The sequence below is a fragment of the Bombina bombina genome, chromosome 12, assembly GCF_027579735.1.
Source record: "Bombina bombina isolate aBomBom1 chromosome 12, aBomBom1.pri, whole genome shotgun sequence".
In the NCBI taxonomy this organism is placed as follows: Eukaryota; Metazoa; Chordata; class Amphibia; order Anura; family Bombinatoridae; genus Bombina; species Bombina bombina.
In genome coordinates, this window is record NC_069510.1 from 11,813,557 (window position 1) to 11,832,184 (window position 18,628).

At 39.1% G+C, this 18,628-nt stretch overlaps 1 protein-coding gene across 1 annotated transcript in view; it reads left to right on the plus strand.

Moving 5' to 3' along the window:
- The window catches only part of CFAP77 (cilia and flagella associated protein 77), a 252,190-nt gene that overhangs the window by 197,577 nt on the left and 35,985 nt on the right, over positions 1-18,628 (plus strand). The window contains exon 5 of the mRNA XM_053695883.1: positions 13,002-13,107. Within this exon, the coding sequence (XP_053551858.1) occupies positions 13,002-13,107 (106 nt within the window). The remainder of the gene's footprint in view (positions 1-13,001; positions 13,108-18,628) is intronic.

Below are 18,628 nucleotides of genomic sequence, written 5' to 3' on the forward strand. Positions count from 1 at the left end.
CCCCCCATGATTGTCAGTAGCTCTAACATATCAGTGTTTTTATCCCCCCCATGATTGTCAGTAGCTCTAACATATCAGTGTTTTTATCCCCCCCCCATGATTGTCAGTAGCTCTAACATATCAGTGTTTTTATCCCCCCCCCATGATTGTCAGTAGCTCTAACATATCAGTGTTTTTATCCCCCCCCCCATGATTGCCAGTAGCTCTAACATATCAGTGTTTTTATCCCCCCCCCATGATTGTCAGTAGCTCTAACATATCAGTGTTTTTACCCCACCCCCATGATTGTCAGTAGCTCTAACATATCAATGTTTTACCCCCCCCCCCATGATTGCCAGTAGCTCTAACATATCAGTGTTTTTATCCCCCCCATGATTGCCAGTAGCTCTAACATATCAGTGTTTTTATCCCCCCCCTTGATTGTCAGTAGCTCTAACATATCAGTGTTTTTACCCCCCCCATGATTGTCAGTAGCTCTAACATATCAGTGTTTTTATCCCCCCCCCCTAATGATTGCCAGTAGCTCTAACATATCAGTGTTTTTACCCCCCCCCATGATTGCCAGTAGCTCTAACATATCAGTGTTTTTAACCCCCCCCCCATGATTGCCAGTAGCTCTAACATATCAGTGTTTTTATCCCCCCCATGATTGCCAGTAGCTCTAACATATCAGTGTTTTTATCCCCCCCCCATGATTGCCAGTAGCTCTAACATATCAGTGTTTTTATCCCCCCCCCATGATTGCCAGTAGCTCTAACATATCAGTGTTTTTATCCCCCCCCCATGATTGCCAGTAGCTCTAACATATCAGTGTTTTTATCCCCCCCCCCCCATGATTGTCAGTAGCTCTAACATATCAGTGTTTTTACCCCCCCCCCATGATTGTCAGTAGCTCTAACATATCAGTGTTTTTATCCCCCCCCCATGATTGCCAGTAGCTCTAACATATCAGTGTTTTTATCCCCCCCATGATTGTCAGTAGCTCTAACATATCAGTGTTTTTATCCCCCCCCATGATTGCCAGTAGCTCTAACATATCAGTGTTTTTATCCCCCCCCCCATGATTGTCAGTAGCTCTAACATATCAGTGTTTTTACCCCCCCCCCCATGATTGTCAGTAGCTCTAACATATCAGTGTTTTTATCCCCCCCATGATTGCCAGTAGCTCTAACATATCAGTGTTTTTATCCCCCCCATGATTGCCAGTAGCTCTAACATATCAGTGTTTTTATCCCCCCATGATTGCCAGTAGCTCTAACATATCAGTGTTTTTATCCCCCCCCTTGATTGCCAGTAGCTCTAACATATCAGTGTTTTTATCCCCCCCCTTGATTGCCAGTAGCTCTAACATATCAGTGTTTTTATCCCCCCCCCATGATTGCCAGTAGCTCTAACATATCAGTGTTTTTATCCCCCCCCATGATTGCCAGTAGCTCTAACATATCAGTGTTTTTATCCCCCCCCCCATGATTGTCAGTAGCTCTAACATATCAGTGTTTTTATCCCCCCCCCATGATTGCCAGTAGCTCTAACATATCAGTGTTTTTATCCCCCCCCCATGATTGCCAGTATCTCTAACATATCAGTGTTTTTATCCCCCCCCCATGATTGCCAGTAGCTCTAACATATCAGTGTTTTTATCCCCCCCCCCCATGATTGTCAGTAGCTCTAACATATCAGTGTTTTTATCCCCCCCCCCATGATTGTCAGTAGCTCTAACATATCAGTATTTTTACCCCCCCCATGATTGCCAGTAGCTCTAACATATCAGTGTTTTTATCCCCCCCCCCATGATTGCCAGTAGCTCTAACATATCTGTTTTTTTATCCCCCCATGATTGCCAGTAGCTCTAACATATCAGTGTTTTTATCCCCCCCCATGATTGCCAGTAGCTCTAACATATCAGTGTTTTTATCCCCCCCCTTGATTGCCAGTAGCTCTAACATATCAGTGTTTTTATCCCCCCCCTTGATTGCCAGTAGCTCTAACATATCAGTGTTTTTATCCCCCCCCCCATGATTGCCAGTAGCTCTAACATATCAGTGTTTTTATCCCCCCATGATTGCCAGTAGCTCTAACATATCAGTGTTTTTATCCCCCCCCTTGATTGCCAGTAGCTCTAACATATCAGTGTTTTTATCCCCCCCCTTGATTGCCAGTAGCTCTAACATATCAGTGTTTTTATCCCCCCCCCATGATTGCCAGTAGCTATAACATATCAGTGTTTTTATCCCCCCCCCCATGATTGCCAGTAGCTCTAACATATCAGTGTTTTTATCCCCCCCCCATGATTGTCAGTAGCTCTAACATATCAGTGTTTTTATCCCCCCCCCCATGATTGCCAGTAGCTCTAACATATCAGTGTTTTTATCCCCCCCCCCATGATTGCCAGTATCTCTAACATATCAGTGTTTTTATCCCCCCCCCATGATTGCCAGTAGCTCTAACATATCAGTGTTTTTATCCCCTCCCCCATGATTGTCAGTAGCTCTAACATATCAGTGTTTTTATCCCCCCCCCCATGATTGTCAGTAGCTCTAACATATCAGTGTTTTTACCCCCCCCATGATTGCCAGTAGCTCTAACATATCAGTGTTTTTATCCCCCCCCCCCATGATTGTCAGTAGCTCTAACATATCAATGTTTTACCCCCCCCCCCCATGATTGTCAGTAGCTCTAACATATCAGTGTTTTTATCCCCCCCCCATGATTGTCAGTAGCTCTAACATATCAGTGTTTTTATCCCCCCCCATGATTGCCAGTAGCTCTAACATATCAGTGTTTTTATCCCCCCCCCCATGATTGCCAGTAGCTCTAACATATCAGTGTTTTTATCCCCCCCCATGATTGCCAGTAGCTCTAACATATCCGTGTTTTTATCCCCCCCCCATGATTGCCAGTAGCTCTAACATATCAGTGTTTTACCCCCCCCCATGATTGCCAGTAGCTCTAACATATCAGTGTTTTTACCCCCCCCCATGATTGTCAGTAGCTCTAACATATCAGTGTTTTACCCCCCCCCCATGATTGCCAGTAGCTCTAACATATCAGTGTTTTTATCCCCCCCCCATGATTGCCAGTAGCTCTAACATATCAGTGTTTTATCCCCCCCCCCCATGATTGCCAGTAGCTCTAACATATCAATGTTTTTATCCCCCCCCATGATTGCCAGTAGCTCTAACATATCAGTGTTTTTATCCCCCCCCCATGATTGTCAGTAGCTCTAACATATCAGTGTTTTTATCCCCCCCCCATGATTGTCAGTAGCTCTAACATATCAGTGTTTTTATCCCCCCCCATGATTGCCAGTAGCTCTAACATATCAGTGTTTTTATCCCCCCCCCCCCATGATTGTCAGTAGCTCTAACATATCAGTGTTTTTATCCCCCCCCCATGATTGTCAGTAGCTCTAACATATCAGTGTTTTTATCCCCCCCCCCCATGATTGTCAGTAGCTCTAACATATCAGTGTTTTTATCCCCCCCCCATGATTGTCAGTAGCTCTAACATATCTAGGCTTACCATACGTCCCGTTTTTACCGGGATTGTCCCTGTTTTGAGCCCCTGTCCCAGTGTCCCACCCGTTTTTACATTTTGTCCCGGCCGCCGGTGTTCTACTGTCATCCAGCGTTTTGCGCATGCGCTGCCTTTTACAGGTGTCTCACTCTGCTCTCTGCTGCCTGTCGGAATGTGCGACCGTGACGTCACCACAACAGACGGGTCGCAGAATCCGACAGATAGCTTGTGTTCCACTGCTCCGCCTCTTCTTCATCCTATGTTTTAGGCGCCAGTTCTGAAAAAGCATCGTGCGGCTGCACACTGTCTGTGACTAGACTGTCAGACTGTCTGTGTGTGCAGCGGTAGAAAAAAAAAACATTTTTGAATCTGATTCTTGCAGCAGCTTGCCGATCTTCTTGAGCCTGGTAAGGTAACTTGAGGATAATTTTTAAATAAGTTAAATAAAATAACATAAGTATATGTGTCGTTTTTTACTACTTACTAAGTCTATACCAGTGGCAGTTACTAAGTTAGAAACTGCCACTGGTATAGACTTAGTTACTAACAGCTAGGCTATATGTGTTGATTGTAATATGTACAATCAAGTCAAGTTATATTATTTTATTTATATTTATTTATAATATTTATATTATGATATGATATTTGCTGTGTAATTTATATAATTATTGCTTCTGGGGTCACTGATCAATCATCATTAATTATAATTTATGGTAATATTGTGCTGCTGGTCATTAATTATGTTAATATAAAATTGTGCTGCTGGGGTCATCATCATTAAATTAATGATGATGATGACCCCAGCAGCACAATTATATTAACATAATTAATGATGATGATCCCAGCAGCACAATTAAATTAACATAATGATGATGATGACCCCAGCAGCACAATTAAATTAACATAATTAATGATGATGACCTCAGCAACACAATTATATTACCATAATTAATGTAATTAATTATGTTAATATAATTGTGCTGCTGGGGTCATTAATCATCATTAATTGTGTTAATTTAATTGTGCTGTTGGGATCATCATCATTAATTGTGTTAATATAATTGTGCTGCTGGGGTCATCATTAATCATCATTAATTGTGTTAATTTAATTGTGCTGTTGGGATCATCATCATTAATTGTGTTAATATAATTGTGCTGCTGGGGTCATCATCATTAATTATGTTAATTTAATTGTGCTGCTGGGGTCATTAATTATGTTAATATAATTGTGCTGCTGGGGTCATCATCATTAATTGTGTTTATATAATTGTGCTGCTGGGGTCATCATCATTAATTATGTTGAAGGGCCAAAATAAACTTTCATGATTCAGATAGGGCATGTAATTTTAAACAATTTTCCAATTTACTTTTATCACCAATTTTGCTTTGTTCTCTTGGTATTCTTAGTTGAAAGTTTAACCTAGGAGGTTCATATGCTAATTTCTTAGACCTTGAAGGCCACCTCTTTTCAGAATGCATTTTAACAGTTTTTCACCACTAGAGGGTGTTAGTTCATGTGTTTCATATAGATAACACTGTGCTTGTGCACGTGAAGTTATCTGGGAGCAGGCACTGATTGGCTAAACTGCAAGTCTATCAAAATAACTGAAATAAAGGGGCAGTTTGCAGAGGCTTAGATACAAGATAATCACAGAGGTAAAAAGTACATTAATATAACTGTGTTGGTTATGCAAAACTGGGGAATGGGTAATAAAGGGATTATCTATCTTTTAAAACAATAAAAAGTCTGGTGTAGACTGTCCCTTTAATATAATTGTGCTGCTGGGGTCATCATTAATTGTTAATATAATTGTGCTGCTGGGGTCATCATTAATTGTGTTAATATAATTGTGCTGCTGGGGTCATCATCATTAATAATGGCAATATAATTATGCTGCTGGGGTCATCATGAATTGTGTTAATTGTGCTGCTGGGGTCATCATGAATTGTGTTAATTGTGCTGCTGGGGTCATCATTAATTGTGTTAATTGTGCTGCTGGGGTCATCATCCATTAATTGTGTCAATTGTGTTGCTGGGGTCTTCATAATTTATTATGGTTATATTGTGCTGCTAGGGTCATCATCATTAATTATTTATAAATAAATAATTAAATAACAAAATCATTTTGTTTGAGTAACTCAGCAATGTCAAACAATGGAACAATACTTTTGTGTGGGCTACTGTGCAAGAAGCTATGTATTTTTCAACTGGGGAGTGTAATGTTGCTCAAAGCAGGCTTGTTGAAATAATACTAATAAATAAATAATACTTATCTTATTAACTATTATAATAACAGTAACAGCACACACTTACTATTTAATGACCCCAGCAGCATACAATTATTTAATTTAAATAATAATGGTTTGCTGCGGGGGTCATTAAATAATAATGGTTTGCTGCGGGGGTCATTAAATAATAATGGTTTGCTGCGGGGGTCATTAAAGGGACACTGTACCCAAATTTTTTCTTTCTTGATTCAGATAGAGCATGAAATTTTAAGCAACTTTCTAATTTACTCCTATTATCAAATTTTCTTTATTCTCTTGGTATCTTTATTTGAAATGCAAGAATCTAAGTTTAGATGCCGGCCCATTTTTGGTGAACAACCTGGGTTGTCCTTGCTGATTGGTGGAAAAAATTCATCCACCAATCAAAAAGTGCTGTCCAGAGTTCTTAACCCAAAAAAGCTTAGATGGCTTTTATTTCAAATACAGATAGCAAGAGAATGAAGAAAAATTGATAATAGGAGTAAATTAGAAAGTTGCTTAAAATTGCATGCTCTATCTAAATCACAAAAGAAAAAAATTGGGTTCAGTGTCCCTTTAAATAATAATGGTTTGCTGCGGGGGTCATTAAATAATAATGGTTTGCTGTCATGTTCATTAAATAAGGGTGTGCTGCTGGGGTAATTAAATAATAAGGGTGTGCTGCTATTTTCATTAAATAATAAGGGTGTGCTGCTATTTTCATTAAATAATAAGGGTGTGCTGCTATGTTCATTAAATAATAAGGGTGTGCTGCTATGTTCATTAAATAATAAGGGTGTGCTGCTGGGGTAATTAAATAAGAGTGTGCTGCTTGGGTCATGAAATAATTAATAAGGGTGTGCTTATAAGGTAACCTTGATTTTGGACATGAATTTAAAGAGGTATGAAATATTTTTTTTCTTTCATGATTCAGATAGAGCATATAATTTTTACCAACTTTCCAATTTACATCTATAATTAAATTTCCTTAATTTTCTTTGTATCCTTTGTGAAGGAGCAGCTATCTGGTAAGTCAATGACAAGAGGCATATTGTGCAGCCACCAATCAGATAGCTCCTTGTTGTGTATTGCTACCTCTGAGCCTATCTAGGTATACAAGTAAAATGGAAAGGCATTGATTCCAAAGGCCAGGAAAGCAAAGATCTGATTTAGTTGAGATGTTCACTAAATTTTTGTGTATTAATTCCTGTTTATTCTTGTTATTATTTCATTATTCTATATTTTCAAAGTGACCCCCTCAGCCACATATATTGGTATAGGAGGGAAGCACCTGGTGCTTTCCCATTTATACTTAACACCTCCCCTTCTGCTCAGCAGGTGAAGGGTTTTTTTACCGAATCCTTCCACCCAGCTATTGGTGACTAGAAGGGTTTTTGAGAGGTCAGCACTCAGACTCGCCATGTATTTGTACTGAGAGAACCTTGGTAGTAATGATTTAATGAATATATTTATATTTTCTTTTCAGAATAATTTTGACACTTTGGAGTGTAGTGTAGTGTAGTGTAGTGTTTGCCAGGAGCCACAATCTTGGAGATTTACAGGTAAGACTTTAATGAAGTGGTTGCAAAGGATCTTTCATTTGAACTTTGCTCACCACTTATATTTATATATATATTTATATTTTCTTTTCAGAATAATTTTGACACTTTGGAGTGTAGTGTAGTGTTCGCAGGAGCCACGATCTTGGAGATTTACAGGTAAGACTTTAATGAAGTGGTTGCAAAGGATCTTTCATTTGAACTTTGCTCACCACTTATATTTATATATATATATTTATATTTTCTTTTCAGAATAATTTTGACACTTTGGAGTGTAGTTTAGTGTAGTGTTTGCAGGAGCCACGATCTTGGAGATTTACAGGTAAGACTTTAATGAAGTGGTTGCAAAGGATCTTTCATTTGAACTTTGCTCACCACTTATATTTATATATATATTTATATTTTCTTTTCAGAATAATTTTGACACTTTGGAGTGTAGTTTAGTGTAGTGTTTGCAGGAGCCACGATCTTGGAGATTTACAGGTAAGACTTTAATGAAGTGGTTGCAAAGGATCTTTCATTTGAACTTTGCTCACCACTTATATTTATATATATATTTATATTTTCTTTTCAGAATAATTTTGACACTTTGGCGTGTAGTTTAGTGTAGTGTTCGCAGGAGCCACGATCTTGGAGATTTACAGGTAAGACTTTAATGAAGTGGTTGCAAAGGATCTTTCATTTGAACTTTGCTCACCACTCACTAACCCTTCTTTTCTACAGGAGTGCACCAGATAGTGAGCTGCTGGTCGTAGCCTCAGGCATCCCACAGCTCTACTTAATCTAAGGTGAAGCCTACCATAGAGACAAAGAAGCTGAGGTGCTGAGGGGGAACACTTAGGACTTTGCACAGTGGTCACAGCTCATGTGCAAGAGACTGTTGACATTCACAAAATTTTGAACTTTACTTTGGCAAAGATTTTGTAGTTTTATTTGTAGTTTTAAATTTCTAATTTAATATGCCGAAAAGAGCATGCACATTTACCAAAGAACTAGAACAGGAATACCCTTTTTTAAAAAAGCTTTCTTTGGACAGGGTAAAATGTGATCATTATCTTGCAGTGTTCTCGGTGTCGCACGGAGGGAGGTCTGATATTAAAAACCATTTGCAAACTCAAAAACACAAGGTGAGTGTTGCCTCAGTTGCTACATCATCACGAGTAGATAGTTTTTTTAAAAGCTCAGAAACAACCGAATTGGAACTTCTCATTGCCGCTAAAGAAGCTACCTTTGCTTTTCACACAGTTTCCCATGACTTGAGTTTCAAGACATCTGACTGTTCGTCAAAGTTGGTCTCAAAATTCTTTGAGCCAAAATTTCATCTGGCACGAACAAAATGTGAAGCAGTGATTTTGAATGTTATTGCACCAATGGCCAAATCTGAACTTACTGAAGACCTAGCAGTGGCAAATTTTGTCACAATTTCTATGGATGCTTCAAATAGAAAAGATGTAAAAATGATACCTTTCATGATTCGATACTATATACCTGGTCAAGGGGTACAAGTCAAATTTTTAGATATGCAAACTGTTCCTGGTGAGACGGCTGAGATCTTGACTGATGCCTTATTCTCGGTTATTGACAAATACGGGTTAAACGAAAAAGTTGTTGGATTTTGTGGAGACAATTGTAACACAAATTTTGGCGGTGTAAAACGAAAAGGCAAGAACAATGTTTTTAGCCGATTAAAAGCTAAACTAGCAAGGGACCTTGTTGGCATTGGCTGTGGTGCACACATTGTGCACAACTGTCTCCAAACAGCTGTTGACGTATTACCAATTGACATTGAAGCACTTGTTGTCAAAATTTTTAAATATTTTCACATATACACAGTTCGTGTAACTCATTTAAAGGAATTTTGTGACTTTGTCGGAGTGGAATACAAAAAACTATTACATTAATACCAGATTTTTGTCAATGCTGCCAGCAGTTGAAAGAATTCTTTACATTTTTGAGGGCTTGAAATCCTACTTTTGTTCTGAAGAACACTGCCCAGAATTGATAAAACAATTCTTTGACAATGAGTGTGGTGAAATATATTTATGGTTTGTACACGGGCAACTTAGCCTTTTCAACAAAGTGATTTTGGTCATGGAAAAGAACAATGCCAGTGCAGCAGATGTCACACTAGAAATGCAAACATTGATTACAAATATCAATGAACGGAAACAGTGTGAATTTATACCTCAAGGAGCAAAGGCTTTGCTGAGAAAACTTGAAGAAAATGGTGGTAACATTGAAAAAGTGAAGGGAGAATTTGAAAGATTTTATGAAAGATGTCTTTCATACCTAGACCTATGGAAGGAAAGCTTTGGACAGGCAGAAGACTTTGTCTGGTTAAATTCTGGAGACATATCTTGGCCAACTGTTGAAGAGTCTGCAGTTACGATAAATAAAAAGATAGGCAAGCAAGCAATAAACATTGATCAATTATTTGATGAGGTGGTTATTGCTAAGAGCTTTTGGGCTTCTAGGGAAGAAATTTGGCCAATACAAAATTTTAATTATGAAGAAAAGTGGAAAGATTTTTTTGTCCATTGCAAAGAAAAAAACATATTGGTACAAAATCTTAATGCTTTAGTAGAATACATTCTTTGTCTTCCTGGTACTTCTGCACCAGTTGAACGAGTGTTTTCTATAATTAATAATGTATGGTCAGAAGACAGGGGTCAAATGTTGGAAGCTACAGTCAGGGGTCTTTTGATGGTTAAAATAAATTTGCCTTTAAGCTGTTTAGAGTTTTATGAAAAAATTAAAAGAAACAAACAATTTCTCAGAAAAGTTGTTTCAAGTGAAAAATATGGAAGTACTAGTGATTGAATAAAATATTACCTGTCAAGAAAAATATGTTGAATCACCACATCTGGGCCTCAAATTCACCAAACAGATATATTTCACTTTGATTTTATTGTTATGGTTTTATTTTTCTGTTAACAAAAGGGAGAGTGTATTGCATTGCATTTTCGATTATTAAGTCATTTTATCTATGGGGTGCATAGAGACACATCCTAAGGAGGATTTTGCAAGTTCTTAATGTTGCACTAAGTGTTTTTTTGTTTTACATTACCTCCTGACTAATAAAATGTTTTTTTGAAAAAAAGAGTTTAGTTTCTTATTTTTAACTGTCAAATTTATCTTTAACTTAAAAATTAGTTCCGGTCGGCAAATGCCCCGCCCTTGGCCGCGCCCCTGACCACACCCCTGACCACACCCCCGCTGGCACTGCGCCAGGTGGTCCCAGTTTCACCTCTAAAAATTATGGTAAGCCTAAACATATCAGTGTTTTTATCCCCCCCCCATGATTGCCAGTAGCTCTAACATATCAGTGTTTTTATCCCCCCCCATGATTGCCAGTAGCTCTAACATATCAGTGTTTTTATCCCCCCCCCATGATTGTCAGTAGCTCTAACATATCAGTGTTTTTATCCCCCCCCATGATTGTCAGTAGCTCTAACATATCAGTGTTTTTATCCCCCCCCCCCATGATTGTCAGTAGCTCTAACATATCAGTGTTTTTATCCCCCCCCCATGATTGTCAGTAGCTCTAACATATCAGTGTTTTTATCCCCCCCATGATTTCCATTACAAATACATAGCAATAGCGCACTCAGAAAGCAATATTTTAATCCCTCCCCCTTTTGATTTCCAGTTACACATAAGACAGTGATTTCTTTATTGTTTTTGGCTGCCAGTGACATTTCTTCCTGGTGCTATATTTCAAATTTATAAAGGAATAGGAAAGCTCTGAAAGTTATCTGCCATTTATAGAATTTACTGAGCAGCCTGTTAAATGTCTCCAGCTGCACATAGCACAATTGGGTCGGTCTTGCTGCTGTTAGAAGAATTTTTTTATTTTTGAAACCTTCCAACTTTGAAACTTATGTCACAACGAGCATTAATTTGCACATCTGGTGATGTCATTCAAGAAGGCCGAGTGATATACGAACTGGTTACTTCTTTGTATTTATTGTGTTTTAGTAGAATATTAATTTCATTCAGTATATGTTGCCAACAATCTTAGATGAAATCCAAATATTTATTAGTAAATAAACCTGTGTGTTGATCTATTTTGAAACGGTATTTTTTCTTATCCATAATAGGTAAAAATAAAATACAAATATTGTTTTATTGTACTTGTTGTGAGGGGTGTCCCTCCTCACTAATAGAGTTGTGAGTGCAGATCTTTTGGTCAGTGAGAGATGAGTTGTGTACAAATGTGCATTTCCTGGTCACTTCATTGTCAGAACCGGTTTTATGCACAAAATATATGTCTGATATTTATTTGCTGCTATTTTCTGTGGCATTTAATGCAGTTTTACATGATCCAACAGCGGTACAGACATACCCTTTTACATGATCCAACAGCGGTACAGACATGCCCTTTTACATGATCTAACAGCGGTACAGACATGCCCTTTTACATGATCCAACAGCGGTACAGACATGCCCTTTTACATGATCCAACAGCGGTACAGACATGCCCTTTTACATGATCCAACAGCGGTACAGACATGCCCTTTTACATGATCCAACAGCGGTACAGACATGCCCTTTTACATGATCTAACAGCGGTACAGACATGCCCTTTCACATGATCTAACAGCGGTACAGACATGCCCTTTTACATGATCTAACAGCGGTACAGACATGCCCTTTTACATGATCTAACAGCGGTACAGACATGCCCTTTTACATGATCTAACAGCAGTACAGACATGCCCTTTTACATGATCTAACAGCGGTACAGACATGCCCTTTTACATGATCTAAAAGCGGTACAGACATGCCCTTTTACATGATCTAACAGCGGTACAGACATGCCCTTTTACATAATCTAACAGCGATACAGACATGCCCTTTTACATGATCTAACAGCGGTACAGACATGCCCTTTTACATGATCTAACAGCGGTACAGACATGCCCTTTTACATGATCTAACAGCGGTACAGACATGCCCTTTTACATGATCTAACAGCGGTACAGACATGCCCTTTTACATGATCTAACAGCGGTACAGACATGCCCTTTTACATGATCTAACAGCGGTACAGACATGCCCTTTTACATGATCTAACAGCGGTACAGACATGCCCTTTTACATGATCTAACAGCGGTACAGACATGCCCTTTTACATGATCTAACAGCGGTACAGACATGCCCTTTTACATGATCTAACAGCGGTACAGACATGCCCTTTTACATGATCTAACAGCGGTACAGACATGCCCTTTTACATGATCTAACAGCGGTACAGACATGCCCTTTTACATGATCTAACAGCGGTACAGACATGCCCTTTTACATGATCTAACAGCGGTACAGACATGCCCTTTTACATGATCTAACAGCGGTACAGACATGCCCTTTTACATGATCTAACAGCGGTACAGACATGCCCTTTTACATGATCTAACAGCGGTACAGACATGCCCTTTTACATGATCTAACAGCGGTACAGACATGCCCTTTTACATGATCTAACAGCGGTACAGACATGCCCTTTTACATGATCTAACAGCGGTACAGACATGCCCTTTTACATGATCTAACAGCGGTACAGACATGCCCTTTTACATGATCTAACAGCGGTACAGACATGCCCTGACCTGTACCAGTTAGCTGGCGGAATATGTGCGGAACGTGTCTTTGTGTATAACGTTCCTCTTCTTGTTACAGGCCATCAACACCCATATTTGACCTCATGGAGAACAGGTACCAACATCTCTGGGAAGAGCAGCAGAGAAAGGTGACAGAGGAGCTTAGACATAAAGCCAAGCAAATGGTAAGTGGTTGCATGCAGGAACACAGTATTTTGTAAGTATAGAAAACAAACATAAGAAAGGTATCAGCTCTATTCACACGTGTTCAGAATAGTTCCTATGAAGTGTGATTCCGATATGTGTTTAGCAATTTGTACATAAGAATATTCGTGAGATCGCTTCAGTGATAATGTCTTTTCATATCATAAGTAGTTGCAACGTACAGGCCTCTAGCCCTGAAAATGATCCGACTATCTCACATGCTTATTAAATACACCTCTGCCCCTCGTGGGAGGGGTTAGACATGTCTGACAACTTTAGGTTTCTAAACCTCAAAACGCAAATATTCATAGACAAAATTTCTTGTAAATCTGGAATAATTTCCCTTTAAAAATCAGCCTGTCATAAATCTGATGATAATCTGAAGTGAGTGCATTACCCATAGTGATTACATCAATCAGAATAAAAATAGATTTCAATCAATTAAGCATTTCCACGGTTTCCTTACAGTGTTTCCCCATACACAAAGCAACAATACACAGAAGAATGGTTTTTTTGTGTGCTAAACATATCACAGATCATTTAAATGTGCAGTATGTCATATATTTTATGTCTTGCAAAAATGTGTATAAGCACCAAATAAATATAATCAGTGCTGTACAGATTCTTTATTTACACAATTTACTAGAAAGAAACATAAAAAAATACTATGGTGATTACAGCAAAGAAATAAAAAAACTAAATAAGAAATGTTTTAATATATATCAGAAATGAGACACAAGCAAAGCGCCGGATAATATTTAGATAACGTTTAAGAGCAGCCAATAACTGGTTTTTAAGTTAATGGCTGAGCTGAAGTTGAGTTAATATGGTAATGACCGTTTTCCGAGGGGGTTTATTGCGTTAGAATCCTATGTTTTATGGCTTAAGTGCAGGAGTACACTGTTTGTTTAATTAGAAACCAGTTTACGGCTTGTGTGTCAGAAATTACTTATAGCCCCCAGAAAATATGCAAATGCGGTTTATTTATACTATCACAAGCACATAACGTGAAGATGCCATTTTCACAGACGTGCATGAAAAGATCATTATTAGCTTTAGCAAACTATAATCCCTCTCATGTGACATATATCTCCCCTTATAGCTTTCGTCGCCTATATCTGTACTTCTCTCTCTCTAGGGATCTGTCTTTTTGTCTCTCTCAGCTTGTCTCCTTATCGGTCTGATGATAAAATGACACAAGCAGAACTGCTTGGCCTTATTAATAGTTTAAACAAAACATTTAGGGACAGGTTACGAGTGGCGCGCTAACAGTTGCGCACAAGCGTTATCGGGTTTATCGTGCCTGTTTGCACGCTTCGGAAGTAGCGCATATTACAAGTTATACGGAAACGTGTTCGCTCGAGCGCAATTGAATTTAACCCCCTCGGGTTAGCGTGATTTTTAAGCTCTGGTTAACTGTTGCGCTAGAATAAAAAGTCGCACAAAAACCACAAATTACACGTAAAAGTACAGGTACACTAATAACACAATCTAATAAAAATTATTACAAAAAAATTGCAAACGATTTATAAAGGCTCAAAGATATGAGATCTCAGGTATTAGAGGAAAAAAAGGCTTTAGCATAAAGATACATACATGTCTAAAGATGTGCATGCGTGTGTGTGTTTATGTATATACATATTTATATATATATGTGTATGTGTATATGTGTGTGTGTGTGTGTGTACATATGTATTTATATGTGTGTATATATGTATTTACAGACATATAAACACAAATTTATATGTATACATATACAGACATATATATAAGGGCATTGGAGCCCTTTGCAGTCAAGTAGATTAAAACATAAAAAAACATATATTAGATATTCCTATATATATATCTGTATATATCTATACCTATTTGTAATCATGTACATATATATATATTGTACCATCAGATATATGTAGAAATAAGTATTTATGAATAAATAGAAAATATTCTTCTATGTGAAGAACATTGTAAAGTGAAATATTCATCTCTTTTATGTCAGGTTAGCGCACTTGAGATTATGCAATCCGGTTAGCATGCAAGTAGGGTTGCACCATTTACTTCTTTCTGGTTATATGTTGACGCGCACAATATTCTAAGCTTGGCTTTTTGAGTGTATCGTGTTAGCGCACAAGCTAAAAACATTTTACTTTCAACTTACAATATGCGCGCTACCCGACGTGCACAAAAAGCTTACTTCTAGCATAGTTAGCGCGGGAGCACTAAATAGCGATCCACTCGTAATCTAGACCTTAATTAGATTTCTCCAACATTGGTGTGTCCGGTCCACGGCGTCATCCTTACTTGTGGGAATATCTCTTCCCCAACAGGAAATGGCAAATAGTCCCAGCAAAGCTGGCCATATAGTCCCTCCTAGGCTCCGCCCACCCCAGTCATTCTCTTTGCCGTTGCACAGGCAACATCTCCACGGAGATGGTTAAGAGTATGTGGTGTTTAGTTGTAGTTTTTTATTCTACTATCAAGAGTTTGTTATTTTAAAATAGTGCTGGTATGTACTATTTACTCTGAAACAGAAAAAGATGAAGAGTTCTGTTTGTGAGAGGAAGATGATTTTAGCAGACAGTAACTAAAATCGTTTGCTGTTTCCACATAGGACTGTTGAGATGAAGTAACTTCAGTTGGGGGAAACAGTTAGCAGACTTTTCTGCTTAAGGTATGACTAGCCATATTTCTAACAAGACTGTGTAATGCTGGAAGGCTGTCATTTCCCCTCATGGGGACCGGTAAGCCATTTTCTTAGTCTCAAGCAGAATAAAGGGCTTAATATGGGCTATAAAACTGGTATACACTTTTATGGGCAAAATCGATTGCTTTATTTGGGCATTTTATACATGTTTATGCTGGTATTTCACATTTATAAACTTGGGGAACGTTTTTTAACGTCAGGCACTATGTTAGACACCTTTTCCAGTCAGGAAGGGCCTTCCCAGTTGTAGGCTGAGCCTCATTTTCGCGCCATTACTGCGCAGTTGTTTTTGAGAGCAAGACATGCAGATGCATGTGTGAGGACCTTAAAATAGTTGGAAAAGTTCCTAGAAGGCGTCATTTGGTATCGTATTCCCCTCTGGGCTTGGTAGAGTCGCAGCAAAGGCTGTAGCTGGGACTGTAGAGGGGTTAAAACTGTAACCGGCTCCGGTTTCGTTATTTTAAGGGTTAAAGCTCTGAAAATTGGTGTACAATACTTTTAATGCTTTAAGACACTGTGGTGAAATTTTGGTAAATTTTGAACAATTACTTCATATTTTTTCACATATTCAGTAATAAAGTGTGCTCTGTTTAAAATTTAAAGAGACAGTAACGGTTTTGTTTTAAAACGGTTTTTGTGTTTTACTGACAAGTTTAAGCCTGTTTAACATGTCTGTGCCTTCAGCAATGTTCTATATGTATGAAAGTCAATGTGTCTCCCCCTTCTAAATTATGTGATAATTGTGCCAAAGCGTCCAAACAAAGTAAGGACAGTACTGTCACAGATAATGAAGTTGCCCAAGATGATTCATCAGATGAAGGGAGTAGACATGGTTCTACATCATCTCCTTCTGTGTCTACACCAGTTTTGCCCACGCAGGAGGCCCCTAGTACTTCTAGCGCGCCAATGCTTATTACTATGCAACAATTGACGGCTGTAATGGATAACTCCATAGCAAATATTTTATCCAAAATGCCTGCATATCAGAGAAAGCGCGATTGCTCTGTTTTAAACACTGAAGAGCAGGAGGGCGCTGATGATAATTGTTCTGTCATACCCTCACACCAATCTGAAGGGGCCATGAGGGAGGTTTTGTCAGATGGGGAAATTTCAGATTCAGGAAAAATTTCCCAACAGGCTGAACCTGATGTTGTGACATTTAAATTGGAACATCTCCGCGCACTGCTTAAGGAGGTGTTATCTACTCTGGATGATTGTGACAACCTGGTCATTCCAGAAAAATTATGCAAAATGGACAAGTTCCTAGAGGTTCCGGTGCACCCCGACACTTTTCCTATACCCAAGCGGGTGGCGGACATAGTGAATAAGGAATGGGAGAAGCCCGGCATACCTTTTGTTCCCCCTCCTATATTTAAGAAATTATTTCCTATGGTCGACCCCAAAAAGGACTTATGGCAGACAGTCCCTAAGGTCGAGGGGGCAGTTTCTACTCTAAACAAGCGCACTACTATTCCTATCGAGGATAATTGTGCTTTCAAAGATCCTATGGATAAAAAAATTGGAGGGTTTGCTTAAAAAGATTTTAATACAGCAAGGTTACCTTCTTCAACCCATTTTGTGCATTGTTCCTGTCTCTACAGCAGCGTGGTTCTGGTTCGAGGAACTAGAAAAGTCGCTCAGTAGAGAGACTCCATATGAGGAGGTTATGGACAGAGTTCACGCACTTAAGTTGGCTAACTCTTTTATTTTAGATGCCGCTTTGCAAATAGCTAGATTAGCGGCGAAAAATTCAGGGTTTGCAATTGTGGCGCGCAGAGCGCTTTGGCTAAAGTCTTGGTCAGCGGATGTATCATCCAAGACAAAATTGCTTAATATTCCCTTCAAGGGTAAAACTCTCTTTGGGCCAGAATTGAAAGAGATTATCTCAGACATCACTGGGGGTAAGGGCCACGCCCTCCCACAAGATAGGCCTTTCAAAGCCAAGAATAAGTCTAATTTTCGTTCCTTTCGTAATTTCAGTAACGGACCGGGCTCTAATTCAGCAAGAGGGTAATACCTCACAGACCAAACCAGCCTGGAAACCGATGCAAGGCTGGAACAAGGGTAAGCAGGCCAAGAAGCCTGTCGCTGCTAACAAAACAGCATGAAGGAGTAGCCCCCGATCCGGGACCGGATCTAGTGGGGGGCAGACTCTCTCTCTTTGCTCAGGCTTGGGCAAGAGATGTTCAGGATCCCTGGATGCTAGAAATAGTTTCTCAGGGTTATCTTCTGGAATTCAAGGAACTACCCCCAAGGGGAAGGTTCCACATGTCTCACTTATCCTCAAACCAAATAAAGAGACAGGCATTCTTACATTGTGTAGAAGACCTGTTAAAGATGGGAGTGATACACCCAGTTCTAACGGCGGAACAAGGAATGGGATTTTACTCAAATCTGTTTGTAGTTCCCAAAAAAGAGGGAACTTTCAGACCAATCCTGGATTTAAAGATCCTAAACAAATTTCTCAGAGTACCATCGTTCAAGATGGAAACCATTCGAACGATTCTACCCACAATTCAGGAAGGTCAATTTATGACTACCGTGGATCTAAAGGATGCGTATCTACATATCCCTATCCACAAAGAACATCATCAGTTCCTAAGGTTCGCCTTTCTGGACAAACATTACCAGTTTGTGGCCCTCCCATTCGGGTTAGCCACTGCTCCAAGGATTTTCACAAAGGTACTCGGATCCCTTCTAGCGGTTCTAAGACCAAGGGGCATTGCAGTAGTACCATACTTGGACGACATTCTAGTACAAGCGTCGTCTCTTTCAAAGGGAAAGGCTCACTCAGACATCGT